The 21,241-nt window shown below is 40.4% G+C and overlaps 1 protein-coding gene across 1 annotated transcript; it reads left to right on the top strand.

Annotated features, from left to right (window-relative positions):
• Window positions 1-13: 13 nt before the first annotated feature.
• On the top strand, window positions 14-15,442 carry tmem127 (transmembrane protein 127). The gene is made up of 3 exons (XM_061260516.1): window positions 14-938; window positions 11,900-12,064; window positions 14,429-15,442. The coding sequence occupies exons 1-3, from the start codon at window positions 695-697 to the stop codon at window positions 14,737-14,739; spliced, it is 720 nt and encodes a 239-aa protein (XP_061116500.1). The 5' UTR covers window positions 14-694; the 3' UTR covers window positions 14,740-15,442.
• Window positions 15,443-21,241: the final 5,799 nt, after the last annotated feature.

The following is a 21,241-nucleotide window of genomic DNA, read 5'->3' as shown; positions in this document are numbered from 1 at the left end:
AACTGAAAGCACCTTCGGCCACAACAGGAAGCAAGCGAAATTAAGCCTTTGTGTGTTTTCGTGGACACATATTTTGCATTAAAATACCAACGCGCGGCTTGAATCCTGGTAGATTTAAATACATATTACTTACCGTAACGTTATTACTTTAAACGATTAGGCTACATTTATTTTGCTAATGTTACTTAGCTAGCTAGCAAACGTAAGACAACTTGTATTATTACCGTACGTTGCTGTGGGACTATCGTGGTTGGATTTGTGTCGCTTGTGTCGCTATTTTATTTTCAGTACAATTAGTGCAAAGTGGTGTTCATCTTCCAGCCAGTTCGCCAGTAACGATTAAATTGTGAGCATTTAGGAGTAAAGCTAAGATTTAGCGAACGCTACTAATTCACAATGAACATCTAGGATAATTAGCTAACACTTTAGGTAGCTAATGTTAACAGTTAGCTACCAAGCAAACTTTAGCAAGCTGGTCAAGTTCGTAGTTATCGCTCTCTATTAGCTAGTAGCTATTTGACCCAACATATTTCGAATTGGCTACAAAGTGTGTGTTTAATCTGCAAATTGATAGTTACGAGATAGGGTTATCTATGTAACTTGACTTAGCATTAATATATTAGCTAGCTATATAGCTAACTTAGTGCTAGCAAGGTAACGTTACACAATTTTTAGTGACGAGTGGGAAGGGACAATGTATGCGCCACCGGGATCTGCTCTCCCTGTGAACCGGCGAAGGCGAGGACCCGGAGGAACCGCTATGCCTAAACAGCCAGAGCGGAGTCTGGCATCCGCACTTCCCGGAGCATTGTCCATTACTGCCTTGTGCACGGCCCTTGCCGAACCAGCCTGGCTCAGGGTTCATGGAGGAACTTGCCCAAGACAGGAGCTGGGAGTAGCAGACGTCCTGGGATATGTCGATCCAAAACTCATCGAAGGTACACTTATATCGCATACTATTGTAAATTCACCACATTTCTGGCTTTGAATGAAACGTCAATTCCAAGTATGATCACTAGTCTCTTACATCAGTAATCATCCCAAATTCGAATGGCATTTTCATGCTAGTGACTGTAGCAGGGATGAAGAGCGTTTGCTACATGGTAATTGTTGTGAAATGTAGCGGATGTTTCTGCGATCGTGCTATCTGTAGTTATATTCAGGGATATTTTGGATTTTTTGTTTACAAAAGTGGTTTCACCTAAATGGTACATGAGAAACCTGACTACCCAGCACCCAGGTGACATCGCCTGAACGGCCTAATGTGGCTATACATAGGTCAGGCCAAACCAAGCCATTTTGGCCGTTGAACATCGACGTGAGAACAATATTAAAATGCTGTTCAATTTTGGGTTCATGAATTATGTCCTGTTTTGGTCAAATTCAGTTCTAGTTTAATGTCGACACAAGGTGCCGTACCGCGACTTTAATTATGTAGCATACGAAACAGTGTTTATGAGGTTTACACAGAACAAGAGCAATCAAGAAACGGATAGTTGTGTCCGAAATGACTATACTCTGAAAAGTATACTTATTTTTTTATATACCAGTTGTGGCATGTTATCTGGTCCGGCGGTGCCTTCCATCGAGCGTACATAGGAACTGGAGAGGGTGGCGAAGATGGCCAAAAGATGGACTCTCCCTTTAAGCATTTTAGACAGTCTGTGTAATTTTTTGTGGGCACTTGCCATTTTTAACTCTGCGGCAGTAAGATGTTAGAATATGCGACTAAGATATTATTCATGATTAAGTGAGATTTAAAACGGTAAAACCCGGATGTAACGCAGTCGTCGCTCGGGGTTGGAATCTCGACGTAACACACAAAACGATACTATAATGGCCCACGATAACGATAGTGTCATGATACAGACGATACTGTGATATTTAAGTGATGTAAAAAAGAAGAAAAGATAGGCCTAAAAAATTAAAATTTAAACACAGGAATCAGTTATGTACTCTATTTATTAAAGTGCGCTCACTTTCAACATAAGTGGCATACATCTAAACAGGAAATAAGGCATGTTCCTGGTATTACACAGGATATAGCCTCATGCCCCATTCACACAAATAGCATAAATGGTCACTTCACTGTCAGGATAGTCACTGTGACTTCATGCCACATTTCAGGAAAAAAATAAATAACTAAATACCCCCCTTACCATGTAGTTGTGGCATTTATTACACTAGCCTAACTAGTGTTCCTGGTCCAAGCAATGGTTCTGTCCTGCCTGGATTACTGCAATTCGCTCTTGGCTGGCCTCCCAGCGTCCGCCATCAGACCCCTCCAACTTATCCAGAATGCAGCAGCTCGTCTGGTCTTCAACCTTCCCAAATACTCACACGTCACCCCCCTGCTTACTTCCCTCCACTGGCTGCCTGTCATGGCTCGCATCAAATTTAAAACATTGGTGCTAGCCTTCCAAGCAGTTAAGGGGTCTTCCCCAGCTTATCTACAAAAAATCATCAGACCCTACACCCCTGCCAGACCTCTTCGTTCAGCCTCCACAGGCCGCTTGGCACCTCCCCCTCTCCGAACCTCCACCTCACGCTCACTGTCTGTTCTGGCTCCACGGTGGTGGAACAAACTCCCCGTTGAGGTTCAAGCAGCACCTCTCCCCATCCCTCCCTACCTCCCTGTGAACCTTAATTGTTGTCTCTGTGACTTGCATTGTGTATCGGTATTTTTAGTTGGCTCGGTAAGCAGTGTTTGGATAGTTAACTTTGGTCACTTTTGTTCTGTTGTTTGTTTGTTTCTTTGTTAAAAAAAAAATGTATCTTTGTTGTACAGGTAGCAGTTGAAATTGTACTTCCCTCTAGGGTCTTTCAGCGAACTTATCCCTGGTTATGGGTATGCACTTTGTTGTACGTCGCTCTGGATAAGAGCATCTGCCAAATGCCAATAATGTAATGTAATGTAATGTAATGTTTAAAAACACACTGAATATAGAAATGAAACTATGGTAAGCATTCAGGTCAATACTATTTAGAGATCATTACTAAGAGCGTTCCGAAGACAGGAACAGCAGAGTTTTGAACCGTGGGTCTAGAGCTGAAGAGATGTACAGGGTGGTCTTCTCTGGTGAATGGTGCCTTTGATTTCATTGACCATGGGATAGTCTGTGATGGTATTGTTTGTGTCACTCAGAAGCTAGTGGGGCGATGATGGAGATAGTTGGGTTCTTCTTCTCAGACATACTGGGACTGCCATGGGCTTGAGCTTGCATTTGAGATGTCTGTCTCAGTCAAGATGCAGATGTCAGCGACATTTTCCTCACTTTAAATCGAAGTAAAGAATAGTATTGCTTGTAGAATTAGAAAAGCACATTGAAATAATACTGTATAACCTCAAGTTTGTACATAAATGGCAGATATATTATATATGGGCAATTCCACAGTAATGTCAACCTGAGCATGAAAAAATAAACGTAATTATTTCCCAATTATACTTATGTCCCAAACAGTCGATTGTGACCGTTTTGAAATCTGATAAAATGTAGGCTAACAACCATTTCATATGGTTTTCTCAATGTCAAAACTGATATTCAGAACCATGTCAGGTGACAACAAATGTGTTATGATACAATTTTATTGGGAAGTTTATTGTCAGACAGTGCATTTCAGATATGTCACATCTACCTCAACATTTTCGGGCACTAGAAATATCAGATAATGCACCATAATATATAGTGAGCATCCGCGGCATCGAGATGTATAAGAACCAGTGTTAATTTTGACAGCAAATTTTGATTTAGTTTTATTCATAGTCTTTTGAATAAAATGCCATTTAGTTTTAGTCATATTTTAGTCATTTGAATTGTTTTAGTTTTAGTTGACTAAATATCATACGAATCTACTGTATGTTTAGTTAGTGTGATGCATTATTCAAGCATTTCTCTAGAATTTCCAAACTCATTATATATTCCTGGAGGAAACATCTATTAACCTGTTATTATGGAATTGTATTAAGGATTGAATGTGCAATACAGACACAGGTAACTGTTGTGATTGTATGAAACATCTTTATTTATCATGAAATTTAATCCATATAAAACCAAGTCTCATAAAAAAACAAGAATACGGCCTTGCTTTTTCACAAAAGACCAATAATTATATATGCATTGTTTTATAACAACTTGCATATGACATTCTTCCTTCTTTCAAGCAGAAGTGCAAAACAAATATTAAAAAAGAAAAACTGTATTGGTTGTAATGCCAGTGCACATAGTATCTGAATATAGAAAATTCAACAGTCCTCTATTGATAATGAAAACAAGTATCAAGTAACTCAATACAAGTGAAATAGATTTGGGTTGTGCTCTTTTCCACAGCTAGCACAGGCAATGGAAGTGAATGTAACAGTTCTACTTCTCAGACTGATCAAATGAAGTATTGTGAAGGCAGCAATGCCATTAGTGCATAAAATGTGAATTAAGAACAATTACATGGTCTCCAATTATTTATAACATAAGTAAGAAGTGAAACAGCATACCAAAATACTTGTGGGGTGTGCTTATTTCTATAGGAAGAGCTATCAATAATTCACTGTTCACTGTTAATTATTTAAACAGTTATAATTCTCAAATACATTCAAAGAAAAAGTGCATAGGCTATGCCATCAGTGATTAAAATCTAAATCAAGAAAAAATACCCTGTCTCCAAATGTTGAAAACCATATGTCTCAAAAGCTGTCAATAGCAGGGAATGCAACCATTCTAATTCAACATTAAAATAACAACTGCTAGGTTCAAATGCCATTAGTGCGTGGAACTAAAAATCAACTCCTCTCTCTCTCAGCATTGACAATAGAGGTAAATATCACAGTAAACTAAAACACAGACCCGTAACTTATAATGCATATTTTTGCTATAAGAAGTGCTGTCAATGGCAGGGAATACAACAGTTCTATTTGGTTCGATTCATTTTAAGGAAAGCACTTCACGCCAATGTGACCCTTGCTCTATTGCGCCAGCCTCTAGTGAGGACACCTGTGACACTGAACACCCTCTCTGCAAAGGCTTGAGAAGCTGGCATAGCCAACAGGTCTAAAGCAAAAGGTTTTAACGTGATACATAATTTCACTCTTTGCCAGCCAAAAGTCTGTTCCTGTGTCATCAGTGGTGGACTAACTTTCTGATCTGCTGCCTCATGCTGGTTGTGGAGGTCCTCTGTGGAGGCCTTGTGTGGCATTTTGAAAGAAACCTAAATACTGGCTGCTTTGATGAGGAAGGTGCTGCTTCTGGTTCCTCAATAGTCTCCTCTTCTGCATCATCTTCAGTCTGATCCTGATGTTGTGTGTGTGGCAAAGTGGATTTTTTTACCACATACTCCTCTGCCTGTTTCAGCAGTTCCTGAATATTGTCATCAGCCACATCAACAAGGGTTTCACAGACAGCAGGGTTGACAAAGCAGGCAGCTGCTGCAAGTGGCGAGAACCTTTCATCGGTTGGATCCAAGAGCCAAGCAAAACGCTGGTTCACACTTCCTTTCATTTTCTGTGCAAGAGTGGGAAGGTCTCGGTAGATAGTGTCCTAAGTCAGCACGGTGGCTGAGCAGATCAAAGAGGGCAGGGACCACCAGGGACATGGACATGGTGTCACTCTGGAGAGCAGGGACATGGACATGGTGTCACTCTGGAGGGTTTTAGTATGTTCCGCAAAAGTCAGCATTAGGTCATGCGATGACGCAAGCTTTTCCCACTCACCGAGCCGTCCCATCCCATGTCGTTTGCGATTTGGCAGACTGAGTCTTTCACTTTGAGGAGTCGTGCGACCATGTTGAATGTGCTTAACCAGCGTGTGGGGCAGTCATTTACAACAATAAGGCCACACTGGTCCAATATCCTCTGTGTTGCAATGGAGGACTTGCAAAAGAGCTTTACCACTGACCTTGCTTTATCAAGGACTCTCTTGAGACATGCCTCCTTCTGCACTATGTGGACCACAAGTTGTAAGGTATGCACCACACACGGTGTCCAGTCCATATCCATGTCGACATGATGGTACCTAACGAGGAATACAGCCAAATAAGCATAAACTATAGAAAATGTTTCTATTTTAACCCTCAAAATCTTAATGATGGAAATACTTTTACATGAGATTACAAATACAGTGGAAAAAACAAAGACACAGCACTAGAGCACAGTCCCAACCAGGGTTGGAAATTAGCACCAGCCACCAAATGCTGGTAAAATATGAACGTGGCTGGTAGATTTCAGACACAAAATAATGATTTACTATTGAGTGGCTGGCGAATTTGAATATTTATCTGTCAGTGGCTGGTAGATGTTCACATTTTAAAAAGTTCCATCATGGGGGAGTCTTCCTCAGAGCTGGTTTCTTCTCCTTCTGCTGTGGTGTGTTTAAATGCTGCCACCATATTACTCCCATTGTCTGTTATTACAGTCAGGATCTTCTCCTTTGGTATGCCCAACTCTTGGATACATTTGTCCACACATGTCTTGATTGACTGTGCAGTGTGTGGGTGGGCTACTTGTTCAAGGGCCAATAATATGTGTTTGGGTTTATTTTGTTCAACACAAAAGTAGCATGAACTTATAGCAAGAAATGAAGCTGTCAGTCCTTTTTTTGTCCACAGGTCTCTGGGCAGCAGCCAGTTTCTTTTTGAATTTTTGTCTTTCATCTTCATAATGTTTGTCAATCAGATTGCTTATTTTAGTCAGCCTCCTATCTACTGTCTCCATCATTCGAACAAAATCCTCATCTTCAATCGTTGTGACTGGTAATCCTGTGCGCCCGATCAATTTTGCCATGGCCTCCTCCTTGGTCTGTTGTTCTTTAGAGTCTCTTTTGTACTTTGAAGCACGCAGAAGAGCTGTTGAAATATTCTGCTGGGATGCACTAGCTTTATTTGCCCTCAGTGGCCCATCCTTGTCATTGGAGGTCTTCTGTATCTGTGAGGTTGAATAAGGGGGAAAATCAAGTTCTGATTTTTCTCTCATTCCTCTCTCTCATACACACGCGCACACAGCTCCAAGTTGTCTCTATACTACATTTCTGCTAATTTCTCCCGTCATATGTCTAACATTAAGTAAACTACATTTCTTCAAACATGCATTCTTCTTTTTATTACGTATGTGTTTCAATTTCAGGACAGTAAAACTTTATACGTAGGCTATTATCTTCAGCATATCAATCGATTTTTTGATTCACGACCTAAGATTAGGAACTCAGGCCCATTCTCTTCTCTAATCAGTACAGGACAGCGGTGGTTTCTTTTAGCTTGTATTGTATTTCAAGTTTAGCGAAAACACACCAGCTCGGTTAGCTGATAAAATAGCGTTAGCTTGAAGAAAAACATTTAAAGTAAGTGTGCTTACCTTTGCATGAATTTCGATGACTATTCTGCAAATGTCGCTTCAAGTTCGTTGTGTTTTTACCGGTGATTGTCGCTCCACATGGTTTACAAAGACTCTTGTTTTCCTTGACAAATGTGAAATTTATCCATATGTCTGTTCTCTTTCTCCCAAACGTTGACATGTCTGTACTACAGTTTATGATGAGTCATGCGGCAAGTGTATGCTAGTGGACTTCCCGCCGGGTAGATCAGAACGTTACTATTTAATTTCAAGTGTGTGCATTAGATTAACCTCCATACCACGCAGAGTTTAGTTCTGATTGGATCTCATCCCAAATCGTCCCTCCCTAACATTTTCGTCTCGTTTTTAATCGTTGACGAAAGTGTCAATATATTTAATCATAGTTTTTGTCATCATCAATTCGTTTTTATTTAGTTATCGTCTCGTTTTCGTCAGTGAAAAAATGTCGTTGACGGAAAATATGACTAACGAATATGAATAACGAATTATTTGTCAACGAAATTAACACTGATAAGAACTGGAGATGGCTTCCGCTTACCGGTTCCTTGGATTCCAATGGGAGCTGCTCCATGGCGCGACTATTCATGGAGGCTGCTACGTTTGACTATAGGGCTGTTTTGGCACCAGAGCATGTGCGCTGGGTACCCAAATGGGAAGGAATTAATAGGAATAATAAATTGAAAAAAATCCTGTTATCTTCTGTGCCGCTGGAGATTAATTGCTTCAGTACAATTCAATTTTAGAATTTAAAATCAAAATGTCTGGGTAAAGTCATAGTTTTGAATGGGCATCAATTGGGAAATGAGCTTTTTGGGACATAAGCTGTGATGACCACTGGAGTTTGTGAGCTTCTGGGACAATGTCAATCCTTGGTCCCCTGAACCGTGGTCACTAGAAAGGTGGAAATTAGGGCTGCACGATGTATCGTTTTTTATTAGGGATGGGCATGGTTAAAACCGAAATTGTCATTTGACCAAAACGGCCAATCAGTCTTAACTGGTTAACATTTTATTATTATTATTATTTTATTTTATTTTTTTTGTATATGGGAATGTTTTTAAGACTGTTCTATATTTTGGTTGGAGTTGTGTGTAATCTACACCAGTGGGATCGTAGAATTAGTAGCCAAATTACATGATTGCGGCACCACCGACTCGGAAATGCACAGAGTAGACTATGGCAAGCAACATTTTACAAACTTCAGTGTAAATATGTCGCATCAAACTTAACAACTATGTGAAATAGGCTAATGAGCAACAAAAGCACCATGTCAAATCTCAAGATAAAGGAAAACGATAGCGATCTTCTAAACGCAAATCGATTCGACCAGGAGCATATTGCACAGCACGTCACTTGTATAATTATTAAGGCTCACTTAATTTTGTTTAGCTAAATAAAGGCTTGCTTGATCCCATGGAACTGTTAGCCAGAGTATACCATCATGCAAGATCATTACAGAGCAGGTTGAGAAGGAACAGACTACAGCGAAGATTTGGAGATAAACTAAAATCTGACGTTACTGTTTGTAATGTTATTTTCACGTTACTTGCTCATCTTATATCTGATTAGAATCAGAAACGCCACTTGAATTTTTCTTACCTTTGAAATTTAATTAAACAAAAAACATGAGATGGGGTTTAAGGGAAAAATTAGAAATTGCACTCCAGTGTTTGGCGAGTTCAGTTCGACAAGTGGTATTCCCAGCTTTCCAGTCCAAACAACTGCACAGAATTTTGAGATTGTGGATTGTGGCAGGGAGTTGAATACCCAATCAGTTGTAGAATTTAAAATGCAGACTAGTGTCCTTGAACAATACTAGACTAACCATACTGTTACTAGACTGGCAAATGAGCAATCCTTTTTTCTCTTTGTATAAGTCACGTACTCTTTCGCAAAGTCACGTATTAGTGGGCAACTCAGTCTACAGGTAGCCGATGTTGTTCCGTACCATTCTTCAGTTATCCTATAGTTATACAGTCCCATCCAAAAGTATTGGAACAATTTCTTTGTTTTTGCTATACACTGAAGACAATTGAGTTTGCGGTCAAAAGGTGTTCATGAGATGACAGATCTGAATTTCAGCTTTTATTTCCTGGTATTGTTATCTAAATTTGTTAGCTTAAAACACCTTTTGAATCAGACCACCCAGTTTTTAGGTGAGCAAAAATATTGGAACGTGTGACTAACAGGTGTTTCTTGTTGCTCAGATGTGTGTGTTAGATTGATTAGTAAATAAATAGTTCTGAATGTCTGCTCTTGGTTTTAGCCTTGGGCTTTGCCTTTGAAGACTGCATTTAAAAGTGTGTTATGTTTGTGTGAAAAGACATCTTTGGGAGAAGAGCAAGCCATTTTGAAACTTAGAATTTTCTTTTTTTTGCAAATTTATTAAAAATAAAAAAAACTAAGAAATCACATGTACATAAGTATTCACAGCCTTTGCCATGAAGCACAAAATCCTGTTTCCACTGATCAACCTTGAGATGTTTCTTCAGCTTAATTGGAGTCCACCTGTGGTAAATTCAGTTGATTGGACATGATTTGGAAAGGCACACACCTGTCCCACAGTTACATTACAATACATTAATGGCATTTGGCAGACGCTCTTATCCAGAGCGACGTACAACAAAGTGCATACCATAACCAGGGATAAGTGCACTGAAAGACCCTAGAGGGAAGTACAATTTCAGCTGCTACCTGTACAACAAAGATAAGGACCAGGGCCTATTTGAATTTATTTATTTATTTATTTATTTTTTTTTTTTTTAAACAAACAAAAACAAACAACAAAGCAAAAGTGACCAAACTTAACTATCCAAACACTGCTTACCTAGCCAACTAAAAATACTGATACACAAAGTAAATCACAGAGACAACAATTAAGGTTCACAGGGAGGTAGGGAGGGACGGGGAGAGGTGCTGCTTGAAGAGGTGCGTCTTCAGTTTGCGCTTGAAGGTGGGGAGACAGTTGACAGTGCATGTTGGAGCACAAACCAAGCATGAAGTCAAAGGAATTGTCTGTAGACAGGATTGTCTCGAGGCACAAATCTGGGGCAGGGTACAGAAAAATTTCTGCTGCTTTGAAGGTCCCAATGAGCACAGTGGCCTCCATCATCCGTAAATGGAAGAAGTTCGGAACCACCACGACTGTTCCTAGAGCTGGCCGACCATCTAAACTGAGCAATCGGGGGAGAAGGGCCTTAGTCAGGGAGGTGACCAAGAACCCGATGGTCACTCGGTCAGAGCTCCAGCGTTCCTCTGTGGAGAGAGGAGAACCTTCTAGAAGGACAACCATCTCTGCAGCAATCCACCAATGGTAGAGTGGCCAGACGGAAGCCACTCCTTAGTAAAAGGCACATGGCAGCCCACCTGGAGTTTGCCAAAAGGCACCTGAAGGACTCTCAGACCATGAGAAACAAAATTCTCTGGTCTGATGGGACAAAGATTGAACTCTTTGGCGTGAATGCCAGGCGTAATGTTTGGAGGAAACCAGGCACCGCTCATCACCTGGCCAATACCATCTCTACAGTGAAGCATGGTGGTGGCAGCATCATGCTGTGGGGATGTTTTTCAGTGGCAGGAACTGAGAGACTAGTCAGGATTGAGGGAAAGATGAATGCAGCAATGTACAGAGATATCCTGGATGAAAACCTGCTCCAGAGCGCTCTTGAGACTGGGGCGACGGTTCATCTTTCAGCCGGACAACGACCCTAAGCACACAGCCAAGATATGAAAGGAGTGGCTTCAGGACAACTCTGTGAATGTCCTTGAGTGGCCCAGCCAGGGCCCAGACTTGATTCCGATTTGAACATCTCTGGAGAGATCTGAAAATGGCTGTGCACCAACGCTCCCCATCCAACCTGATGGAGCTTGAGAGGTGCTGCAAAGAGGAATGGTCGAAACTGCCCAAAGATAGGTGTGCCAAGCTTGTGGCATCATATTCAAAAAGACTTGAGGCTGTAATTGTTGCCAAAGGTGCATCAACAAAGTATTGAGCAAAGGCTGTGAATACTTATGTACATGTGATTTCTTAGTTTTTAATTTTTAATAAATTTGCAAAAAAACCTTTCATGTTGTCATTATGGGGTGTTGTGTGTAGAATTTTGAGGAAAAAAATGAATTTATTCCATTTTGGAATAAGGCTGTAACATAAAATGTGGGAAAAGTGAAGCGCAGTGAATACTCTCCGGATGCACTGTACATTGTAATGTTTTGTGCACTTTGATATAATGTTGCTGATAAAATATCAATTAGTGTCTTGACATGCAATGTCAGGTTCATGTTTGTACAGGCTACTGTAGGCTACATGCAATTACCTGTACTTTATCTGAGACATAAAATATATTTAGCAGCTTTAAATGAGTAAATGACTGTTTGTGGGCTTGCCAAAAAATAATGCTTATGATTTCATCAACAGTCGACTTTGACAAGCATATAAGCGGTCTTACTTTCCTTCATTTAGTTAAGGTGTCCAGCAGGGAGGTGTTATGTTGAGTCCAACTGTTAATGTTAGGCCAGTTTATAAATTATACCGTTGTGTCTTATTTGTTTCTTGTCATCTTCCAGATTACTGTGTGAACCCTCAGACCATCCTCCTCCTGCGGGTTATTGCTGCCTTCTGCTTCTTGGGTATCCTGTGCAGTCTAACCGCCTTCCTTCTGGATGTCTTTGGCCCAAAGCACCCTGCCCTGAAGATCACCCGCCGATACGCCTTTGCACACATACTCACCGGTACAGAACCGTCGGGTTGGGCGGGATTGGATCATTATTAATCTTGGTAAATAAGCATAGGGGCATTAAGATGGATTGTATCACTTCATACAGTGTTCACATTGGCACAGTTACTGTAGCCACAAGTAATGATTAAGGGGTAAACGCATGGGGGCTGTGCCTTGTTCCATGTCGAAAATGTCAATTTTATCTTTCTAGCAAACATGTGGGAAATGGGACTTGTAAAACTGCACAATGTCATTATGCATTATTAGGCTGTATATTTATTATGCTTTGTTTAGAATTTGTTGTTCGCTTAAAAAAAGGTAGTGTGAAACGTAACCGTGGTAAACCAAGAAATGGAACTTTGTATTTGGTTCGTCCCAAATCAAGCAAACTATATAAGTATGAAAGCGCCCTTGGACTTTCTAGGTTTTAATTTGCAATTTACACAAGAAGGCATTGAAGGAACACAATGAAATTATTAAATATGTCTGTTCTTTAGTTTTGGAGAAGTAAGCGTTTTAAATTTATGGTCCTATTTTCAACCGGTTGAGTGTTCTCCTCGTATGCATCACTCGAGCAGACCTCATCCCTCCCCTATAACCCGTGACCCATAGTGCCTTAGTGACCCATCGTTAGTGCCACTGGCCTACAGGCAAGGCAATGCAAATATTTGACTAACGTTTGGTTCACTAAAATTAGAGTGCCTGTTATTAAGGACTATTCAACTATTTCTGGTTATATTAATTTAAATAGTTTGCTTTCATAAGGATATTATAGTTGTGCTTTTATTTTAACTTGGCTAGCTAGCTAGTAAATAATTATTAGTCAGCGTCCTTACCTTAGCTATTGATAGTTGATATACTAAGTTAGCTAGCTTGTGAAAATTCAGTCTCCAAAGATGAGCGCGTATCATGGAGGAAGATATGGTAACAAACAACGTGTGGAAAGTGTGGGCACAGTCTGTCAATCACAGTTCTTATTACCACGTCCAGATAGTTTGGGTGAACATTTATGCATTTAAATGGTTAAATAATGAAAACATTATAAAGACAACTATATAAGTAGATGGATCATTACATTTATTTACTGCTTTTCTAGACACTCAGAGCGCTTACAGTGACGAGGGGGAAACCCGCCTCAATCACCACCACCTGTAGCACCCACTTGGGTGATGCAACAGCTGCCATTTTGTGCCAGAACACTCACCACACACCAGCTGAGATGGAGAGGGAGGGAACAATGTTTTTGCCAGTTGAATCGGGATGGTTAGGTGGCAGGTTGAAAGGGCCAGGGTTGGGAATTCAGCCAGGACACCTGGGAACCCCCTACTCTTTGCGAAGAGTGTCATGGGATCTTTAATAACCACAGTGAGTCAGGACCTTGGTTTAACGTCATTTAGGATGGGTCAAACATGTTAACATTTTCAGGTCGCTCTTGTTTTGCCCCTGGCTATCATACAGTTCAGTTTGTAGTCCTATACCCCAAAAGTGAATTCATTTTGCCAAAAAAACAATGAACTGCAGTCTACCTTATCAGTTACCGACTGTGAGATTTCCCTTGTTGTAAATCCCATGGGCCATCTTGGTCCAACGGAACCCACCTACAGTCCCGTATATACTGTATTATAATGGACATCTTAATTTTGGGCATTTTATGAAGTTCTGAAGCGTTTGTTGAATCCGATAAGCACATGCTCGAATAAGCACTTTGTACAAAGCAATTAAGAGAAATGTACGATAAGAATACGAAAATGTTCTTGCATGAGGTCCATTGTATCTCGCTAAAACTGAAATAAAATGACAAATAGGATATAACATTGAAAATGTTATGTTAAATTGCAACATTTTCATGGATCATCCATTTTTTTTAGTAGCCAAGAGTCTGTATGACACAACAAGGTTATGTTATGCTCAAATATCAACCACCCGTATAACAAATAAATAAATAAATAGCCTAAACAACTCCAGGCACATTGCAGATACATAGATTTTCAATTCAGGGTTCAACCAAATATCAACTAAAAAAACTGCTACAGTCTCTTATCACAATATTACATTAAAATTTCAGTAATAAGTGTTATCCAGAGCAGCTCAGACGTGCATGAAACATAAAAGTTTAGGAAATAAGTAGACTTGTGACAAGGGCATCTGCTTCACTACTTAGTAGTAAATCATAAACATACAAATTAACTGGAGCCTCAGCAGAGCATTTTGTACATAACTACATAGCTAGTTCTGCGGTGAGTTGTCCATTGTGGAGATGAATGGCAGAAGCGCAGGAGTGGAGGATGATTGAAGTTTTTATTTATTTTTTATTTTGTTAAAAAAACGTTTTGGTTTGTTTCCCCTCTCTTTCCCCTCCCTATCTCTGCACTCTCAGTCCTTCAGTGTGCCACGGTCATTGGGTTCTGCTACTGGGCCTCTGAGCTGATTCTGTCCCTGCAGCAGCAGCACAAGAAGTACCACGGCTCCCTTATTTATGTCACCTTTGCCATAAGCTTTTATCTTGTGGCTGGAGCAGGTGGGGCCTCCATTCTGGCCACTGCCGCGAACCTGCTGCGCCATTACCCGACTGAAGAGGAGGAACAGGCTCTGGAGCTGCTGTCTGAAATGGAGGAAAGCAGCGAGACGTATCCAGCTGAATATGACATAGCCAACCAGTTCCAGCCACCACCTGCATACACCCCTTAGTAGGCTATGGCAGTTCTCCCTCTTCTGTAAATAATTAATAATGTTATGGGCATCACGGAAAACAACAAAAAAACACTGAATGAAAGTACAAACACACATATAGCAACATCCCATCCACACATTTGTGTGAGCTCCTGGTGACCTTTCAACATGTAAATTCATACTATAGTTATCATACTATGATAACTGATTGTTGTTCTTCCTATGTTTGAATGTATGTTTTGATTTTTTTTCGTTCAATATTACGTGAGGAATTTTCACATACAGTTAATGATATTAGAAGTAGTAACACTGTCAGTTTTTTATTCCCTAGATTTTCCTGTTTATTTCCTTGTTCCTGCCTTCTTGTTTCTCTCAGTATGTTTAACTCTGATGCCATTGCAGTACATTTGTATAAAGGACATATAAAGAACCATTCATTGCAATGAGTAGTGCGGTAAGTGTAGATTTTCTCAGCAACTCATTGGCGCTTGGCTGGGAAAGTGACGAAGAGCAGGATCATGCTGTGTGCAAATAATCGTATGCTGTTCTGGAGACTTAAAATGTGGCCATTAAGTAATGGACAGTGAAGCATCATCCTAAACCCTATGGTTTTACAGGGTATTTGTTTTATTGTTTGAGGCTTGGTTCAAAGGTATCACTTTCCAAATGTTGTTGTATTGTACAGCATGTTATATTTTAAAATAAAATTGATTTAGAATAACAGTGGTAACATGTTTTTTTCCTTTGACATGGGGTCAATATTGGGGTTATATTGCTACAGATGGCCAATTCAAAAAATCATCGAGGACTTGTATACCCTTGAAGAATACACTAACTTGGTGGAAAAAAAATCATCACCATGAAAGCAATGCATCTCATCTATAATAAAAAGATTTGTGAGCGACTAAATTGTACTTTGTTTCTCAAAATTGGGACAATTAGCATGGCAACTAGATTATGCATGTGACACTGCTGTTGTATCCTTGCAAGAGTACATTTCCCTGAAGAAATGTATAAAAATATGTTGCAATTTTCTTACACATTAACATTACATTACATGTAATTTGGCTGACACATTTATCCAAAGCAACTTACAGTTGAGACTAAGCAATTATTGGCACCCTTGATACAAATGGGGAAAAAAGGCTGCATATAATAAATAAGACTTAATGTTATGCTCAAACATATAGGAAAACTACAGTACTGTGCAGAAGTCTTAGGCACCTATGTAACATTCTGTACAGATAGGATTCTTTCAAAAATAATACAATGAAAGGTCCTAAATAAATGTACTGTACATTTTACATTACATTTGAGTCATTTGGCAGAATAGTTAAAAACGGAATCAAATCAATATTTTTTGTGGCCACCCATTGCCGTTAAAACTGCATCACTTCTCTGAGATGGCCAACTCTCCTGCAGTTATAGAAGACAGTCAGCAGGGAGGTTGTTCCAAGCATGTTGGAGAACTTGCCACAGTTCTTCTGCAGACTTTGGTTGGCTCCTTGCTTCTGCATCTCAAGACAGCCTTGATCAGGTTTTTATGTAAAAAGTAGTCAATTGCTTACAGTAATACGTTACCTTTTAAAATTAAATCTTTTGGAAAATGAATATTTGGAAATCTCAAATGTTCTTTTATACTAACAGACAGAAAACAATAAACATATTAATACAGTCTAGGGTGTCTAAGACTTTTGCACAGTACTGCTTTTATTTCAATAAATTTACTTAAATGTTTAAATGTTTTTTATTCAGTAATTTCTGAAAACCATATGTGACAAAATGATTGCCACCCTTAACAATTATTGTGGATAAAATCAAACTGAAATTGGCAATATAATTTTACTATAAGAACTACACTCACTGAGCACTTTATTAGGAACTTATTATTAGCCTACTTATTCATGCAATTATCTAATCAGCCAATCGTGGGGCAGCAATGCAGGACATAAAATCATGCAGATACGGGTCAGGAGCTTCAGTTAATGTTCACATCAACCATCAGAGTAGGGGAAATATGTGATCTCGGTGATTTCAACCATGACATGAATGTTGGTGCCATATGGGCTGGTTTGAGTATTAATGTAACTTCGCATTGCTATTCATTCAGAGGATTTAAGATTCTTCTGAACGGTTTTCCATGAATAGAATCTGGTGGTAACGCATTAACGTAATGATGGCCTGCTGATGCGCATTAATCATACTGAACTTCGCTAACAAGTATCGCTGTCTGGTAACCTGACGACTCCGACACGTAACATAACATGCTGCCTCATGCAAATAGTGGAATTCTGATGAAGAGCGGCTTGTTTAAATTCTGACATCCATCCTTATATCACTACAAGCATTTTGTACTGAATCAAATTACATCTACTCTAATCCACCTCAAGCAAACACATTAGTTTCACGTTTCAGGTCTGTCTTGCCTTGTTTTATGTTAAATAATTTGTTTTACCTGGTATTGACAACATACCTGGTCGTGTGTTGAAGGACTGTGCAGTGGAACTCACTGATGTCCTCACAGACATCTTTAACACCTCCCTGAGCCAAGCTGCTGTTCCCACATGCTTCAAAGACACCACCATCATCCCGATACCAAAGAAGGCTTCCCCATCCTGCTTCAATGACTACCGTCCCGTTGCATTGACCCCCATCATCATGAAGTGCTTCGAACGGTTAGTCATGCAGCACATCAAATCCATCCTCCCTCCCGCCCTGGACCCCTACCAGTTTGCATATCGGGCCAACAGGTCCACCGATGATGCAATCTCCACTGTTCTCCACTCAGCCTTCACCCATCTGGACACCAAAAACTCACATGTAAGGATGCTGTTCATAGACTTTAGCTCAGCATTTAATACAATCATCCCCCAGCAGCTTATACAAAAACTGGATCGGCTGGGAGTGAACACCTCGCTGTGCAATTGGCTGTTGGACTTCCTGACCGGGAGACCACAGGCAGTCCGGGTCGGCAGCATCACATCCAGCACCATCACCCTGAACACGGGGGCCCCCCAAGGATGTGTGCTCAGCCCCCTACTCTTCACCCTACTGACCCTACTGACGACTGCACACCAAAGCACAGCACCAATGTCTTTGTCAAGTTTGCAGATGACACAACTGTGGTGGGTCTCATCCACAATAATGATGAGTCCAACTACAGGGACGAGGTGAGCCAACTGACCACATGGTGCGGAGACAACAATCTCACTCTCAATGTGGAGAAAACAAAGGAGATTGTTGTCGACTTCCGGAGAGCGCACACCCAGCACCCTCCACTGACCATCAACGGTGCGGCTGTGGAGAGAGTGAGCAGCACCAGATTCCTGGGTGTGCACATCACTGAGGACCTCTCCTGGAATACTGACACCACATCACTGGCCAAGAAAGCTCAGCAACCCCTCTACTTCCTCCGAAAACTGAGAAGAGCCAAAGCCCCAGCCCCCATCATGCTCTCCTTCTACCGGGGCACCATCGAGAGCATCCTGACCAGCTGCATAACTGTGTGGCACGGTGGTTGCACGGCGTCCTGCCAAAAGACCCTGCAGCGCACAGTGAGAGCTGCTGAGAAAATCGTTGGAGCCCCCCTCCCTTTCCTCCAGGACATTTATAACACATGCCTGTCCCGCAAAGCACTTCGAATCACAGGTGACATTACACATCCCACACACGACTTCTTCAGTCTCCTGCCATCAGGGAGAAGACTGAGGAGCCTCCGGGCAAGGACTAGCAGGCTGAGGGATAGCTTTGTCCATCAGGCTGTCAGGAAGCTGAACTCTCTCCCAGCTCTCCCCCCCCACTGCTCCGGCCCCACTGACTCTGGACTAATGCAACCCCACCTCCCCTCCCCTCCACACACGCACACACACACACACACACACACACACACACACACATACGTGCATACATACATGCATATACATACTTTGGCCACTTTATTTGTTTACATGGTACATTGTACCATATACTGTGAAGACAGTGAAGCATGGTGGTGCAAAAATCATGGTATGGGGATGTTTTTCATACTACGGTGTTGGGTTCGTATACCAGGGATCATGGATCAGTTTGAATTCATAAAAATACTTTAAGAGATTATTGCGATATGCCAAAGAGGAAATGCCCCTGAAATGAAATGCAGTTTCTGAAGCAAAACCCAAAAATTGTAGTTTGTGCCTCCAGGGCTGAAATACCTGTTTCTAGCTGCCAGAAATTGGTTGATTCAATGTAACACAGATGCGCAGCAGTTATAAAAAACAATGGTTATGCAACTAAATATTAGTTCAGTAATTTAAAGTGAAGTTAAATTTTGAAAAATTTCTTCAGTTTATACAGTAATGTTTGAGTTTGAAGAGAAAAAACTGACATTTTTTTGGCTTCCTGGAAAAGAATAACGCAGACTTGATCAAATTTGTTAATCCTTTGATTTGGAATTGAATGTGTAATTCCACTACATTTGAAATATGAAACTAAAAGCTATTAAAAAATAGTTGCACTTTATTAACTGTTTTTAACGCACTGCTATTTATTAACTGTAGATCCAGTCGGCAAGAGCAGACATGCCCACAAAAACCTCATCATCTCTCAAGGCTCAAGTCTTGAGGAGGAAAGTCTGGTGGTGTTTCCAATTTTCCATCTGAAATAAACCTGTCTGTCTTTAAATGAGCGCAAATGAATGAGTGCTCTTTCCATAGTAGGTGTCTGAGACTGGAAAACCACGTCCGAGAGAGCTGTGTAGGAGAGAGACAGGGCTGAAAAGCGACAGTGGAAACGCAACAATTTGGTTGAATTTCTTTAGCCTTTTTTTTTTTTTCACCTGGATCCCATGAGGATGACGGGCAAAGATTTTGTATTCATTTTAACAGTCGCTCTCGCTCCCTCTCCCTTCCCTGCTGTAGTAAAACACTCATACAATCTGGAATCTCCCGGTGTCCATCGTCTATCCACCTAGGGTCCTAGGGGAGTCACACAGCATGCGACACACTGTAATTGGCATACGATATAGTATATTAATCCACCCCAAATTACTCTACTAAATCATAATCTAATCATATATTACAATAACATGGTGAGAACAGGCTGAAGCCCAGCAATGCTCACCTTTTCCTTCCACTAAAGTGTACTTCCTTCCTAAATAGTATCTAACACCTTAATTTGTTATTCATGTCAGCGCTAATGATGTCTGATTGAAGCAATTGGAGATCAGTGTGTGATTTGGCAAAACGGATGTCTAGGTCAGTTCCCATCCCCTCTCGGCATGGTGATGAAATCTACAGCAGATTAAAATTACTAAATCACTGGTTGTCTGTTTGGTGCCCTGCAAATGGTATTTGCTTCATAGATAATTGGAATACCTTTTGGGGTAGGCCTGGGGCCTCATTTATAAACGTTGCCTATGCACAAAAGAATGCGTACGCCACTTTCTAAGCAAACTTTGGCATTTATAAAAAAACGAACTTGAAGGGAAAATGTGCGGTCCTCCACGGAAACTCTGACCCATGCGTACGCACATTAACTGGAGAAATGAGAAACTGCGACTCCGATGGCAATGGGATGAAATGCGAGAAATGGTGTGAAATTGTGTAAAATAAATCGAGATATTAACTCTCACGTATCATATATGAAGAGTTAATTTGCAAAAACGGATAAAAGCCTCTCTTACAACGAATAAACAAACAGCTGTTTGATTGATGCTCCCTGGAGTGCCCAAAAAATATGATTTAGGATGATAAATATAAACGGAGATGTTGTTGTAAAATAATCCCTCAAATATGTAGACAAATTGTTAAACAATACTTCATGTTATTAAATGTATTCTCATAAATAATATGTGTATTTTGCTAGTTTCTGGATGTGATGCTCTGACTTATGGTAGAACCTATGCACTTGTAAATCGCTTTGGATTAAAAGCGTCTGCCAAATGACTAAAATGTAAATGTAAATGTAATATGGTGAACAGTCGGACAAATTACGCTGCACTGATGCCGTTTACAATGCGTCAGTCGGGCAGATACGAGTGAATAGTTTCATATATTGTTATCATATTCATATATTATGTTTTATAATGTGTTTATTGTTATGGATTTTGTTATGGATGGTTTTATCTCTTAATTTTGTAACTGTGTTTTCAATGGTGCTAGACAAATAACGTGTATTATTATCATTATTATTATTATTATTATTATTATTATTATTATCATCGTCATCATCACATTCGTTGTGCAGAACTGTTTCCGTCATTTACAATGAATCCGGATAATTCCCACACCTGTAGCTTTTCAGAGGCAATCAAATGGCTGAAATCCCTTTTCTTGGCCTTCTTTTCAGCGTTTGCCATTGTCGTCTTTGTGAAATGCATATTCATTAGGGGTGTAGGCGGGACATGAAGTTGGCAAAGGTGCGCCACATTTAGAGTTGATTGTGATTTATGAAGGAAAACTGGCCTGGGATGTGCGTATGCACTGTTTTATAAATCAGAATATTTTTGTGCGTATGCACGTCCTGGGTTTCATGCGTACGCAAC

This window comes from Conger conger, chromosome 11 (assembly GCF_963514075.1).
Source record: "Conger conger chromosome 11, fConCon1.1, whole genome shotgun sequence".
In the NCBI taxonomy this organism is placed as follows: Eukaryota; Metazoa; Chordata; class Actinopteri; order Anguilliformes; family Congridae; genus Conger; species Conger conger.
Note: the sequence above shows the minus strand (reverse complement) of the source record. Positions and strands in the feature narration are given on the sequence as shown.

Bases quoted from the DNA above. Each gene is read 5' to 3' on its own strand.
- tmem127 (XM_061260516.1), top strand. From the start codon at position 695: ATGTATGCGCCACCGGGATCTGCTCTCCCTGTGAACCGGCGAAGGCGA. The intron at 939-11,899 runs GTACACTTATAT...GTCATCTTCCAG, and splicing joins CGATCCAAAACTCATCGAAG to ATTACTGTGTGAACCCTCAG. The intron at 12,065-14,428 runs GTACAGAACCGT...CTGCACTCTCAG, and splicing joins CTTTGCACACATACTCACCG to TCCTTCAGTGTGCCACGGTC.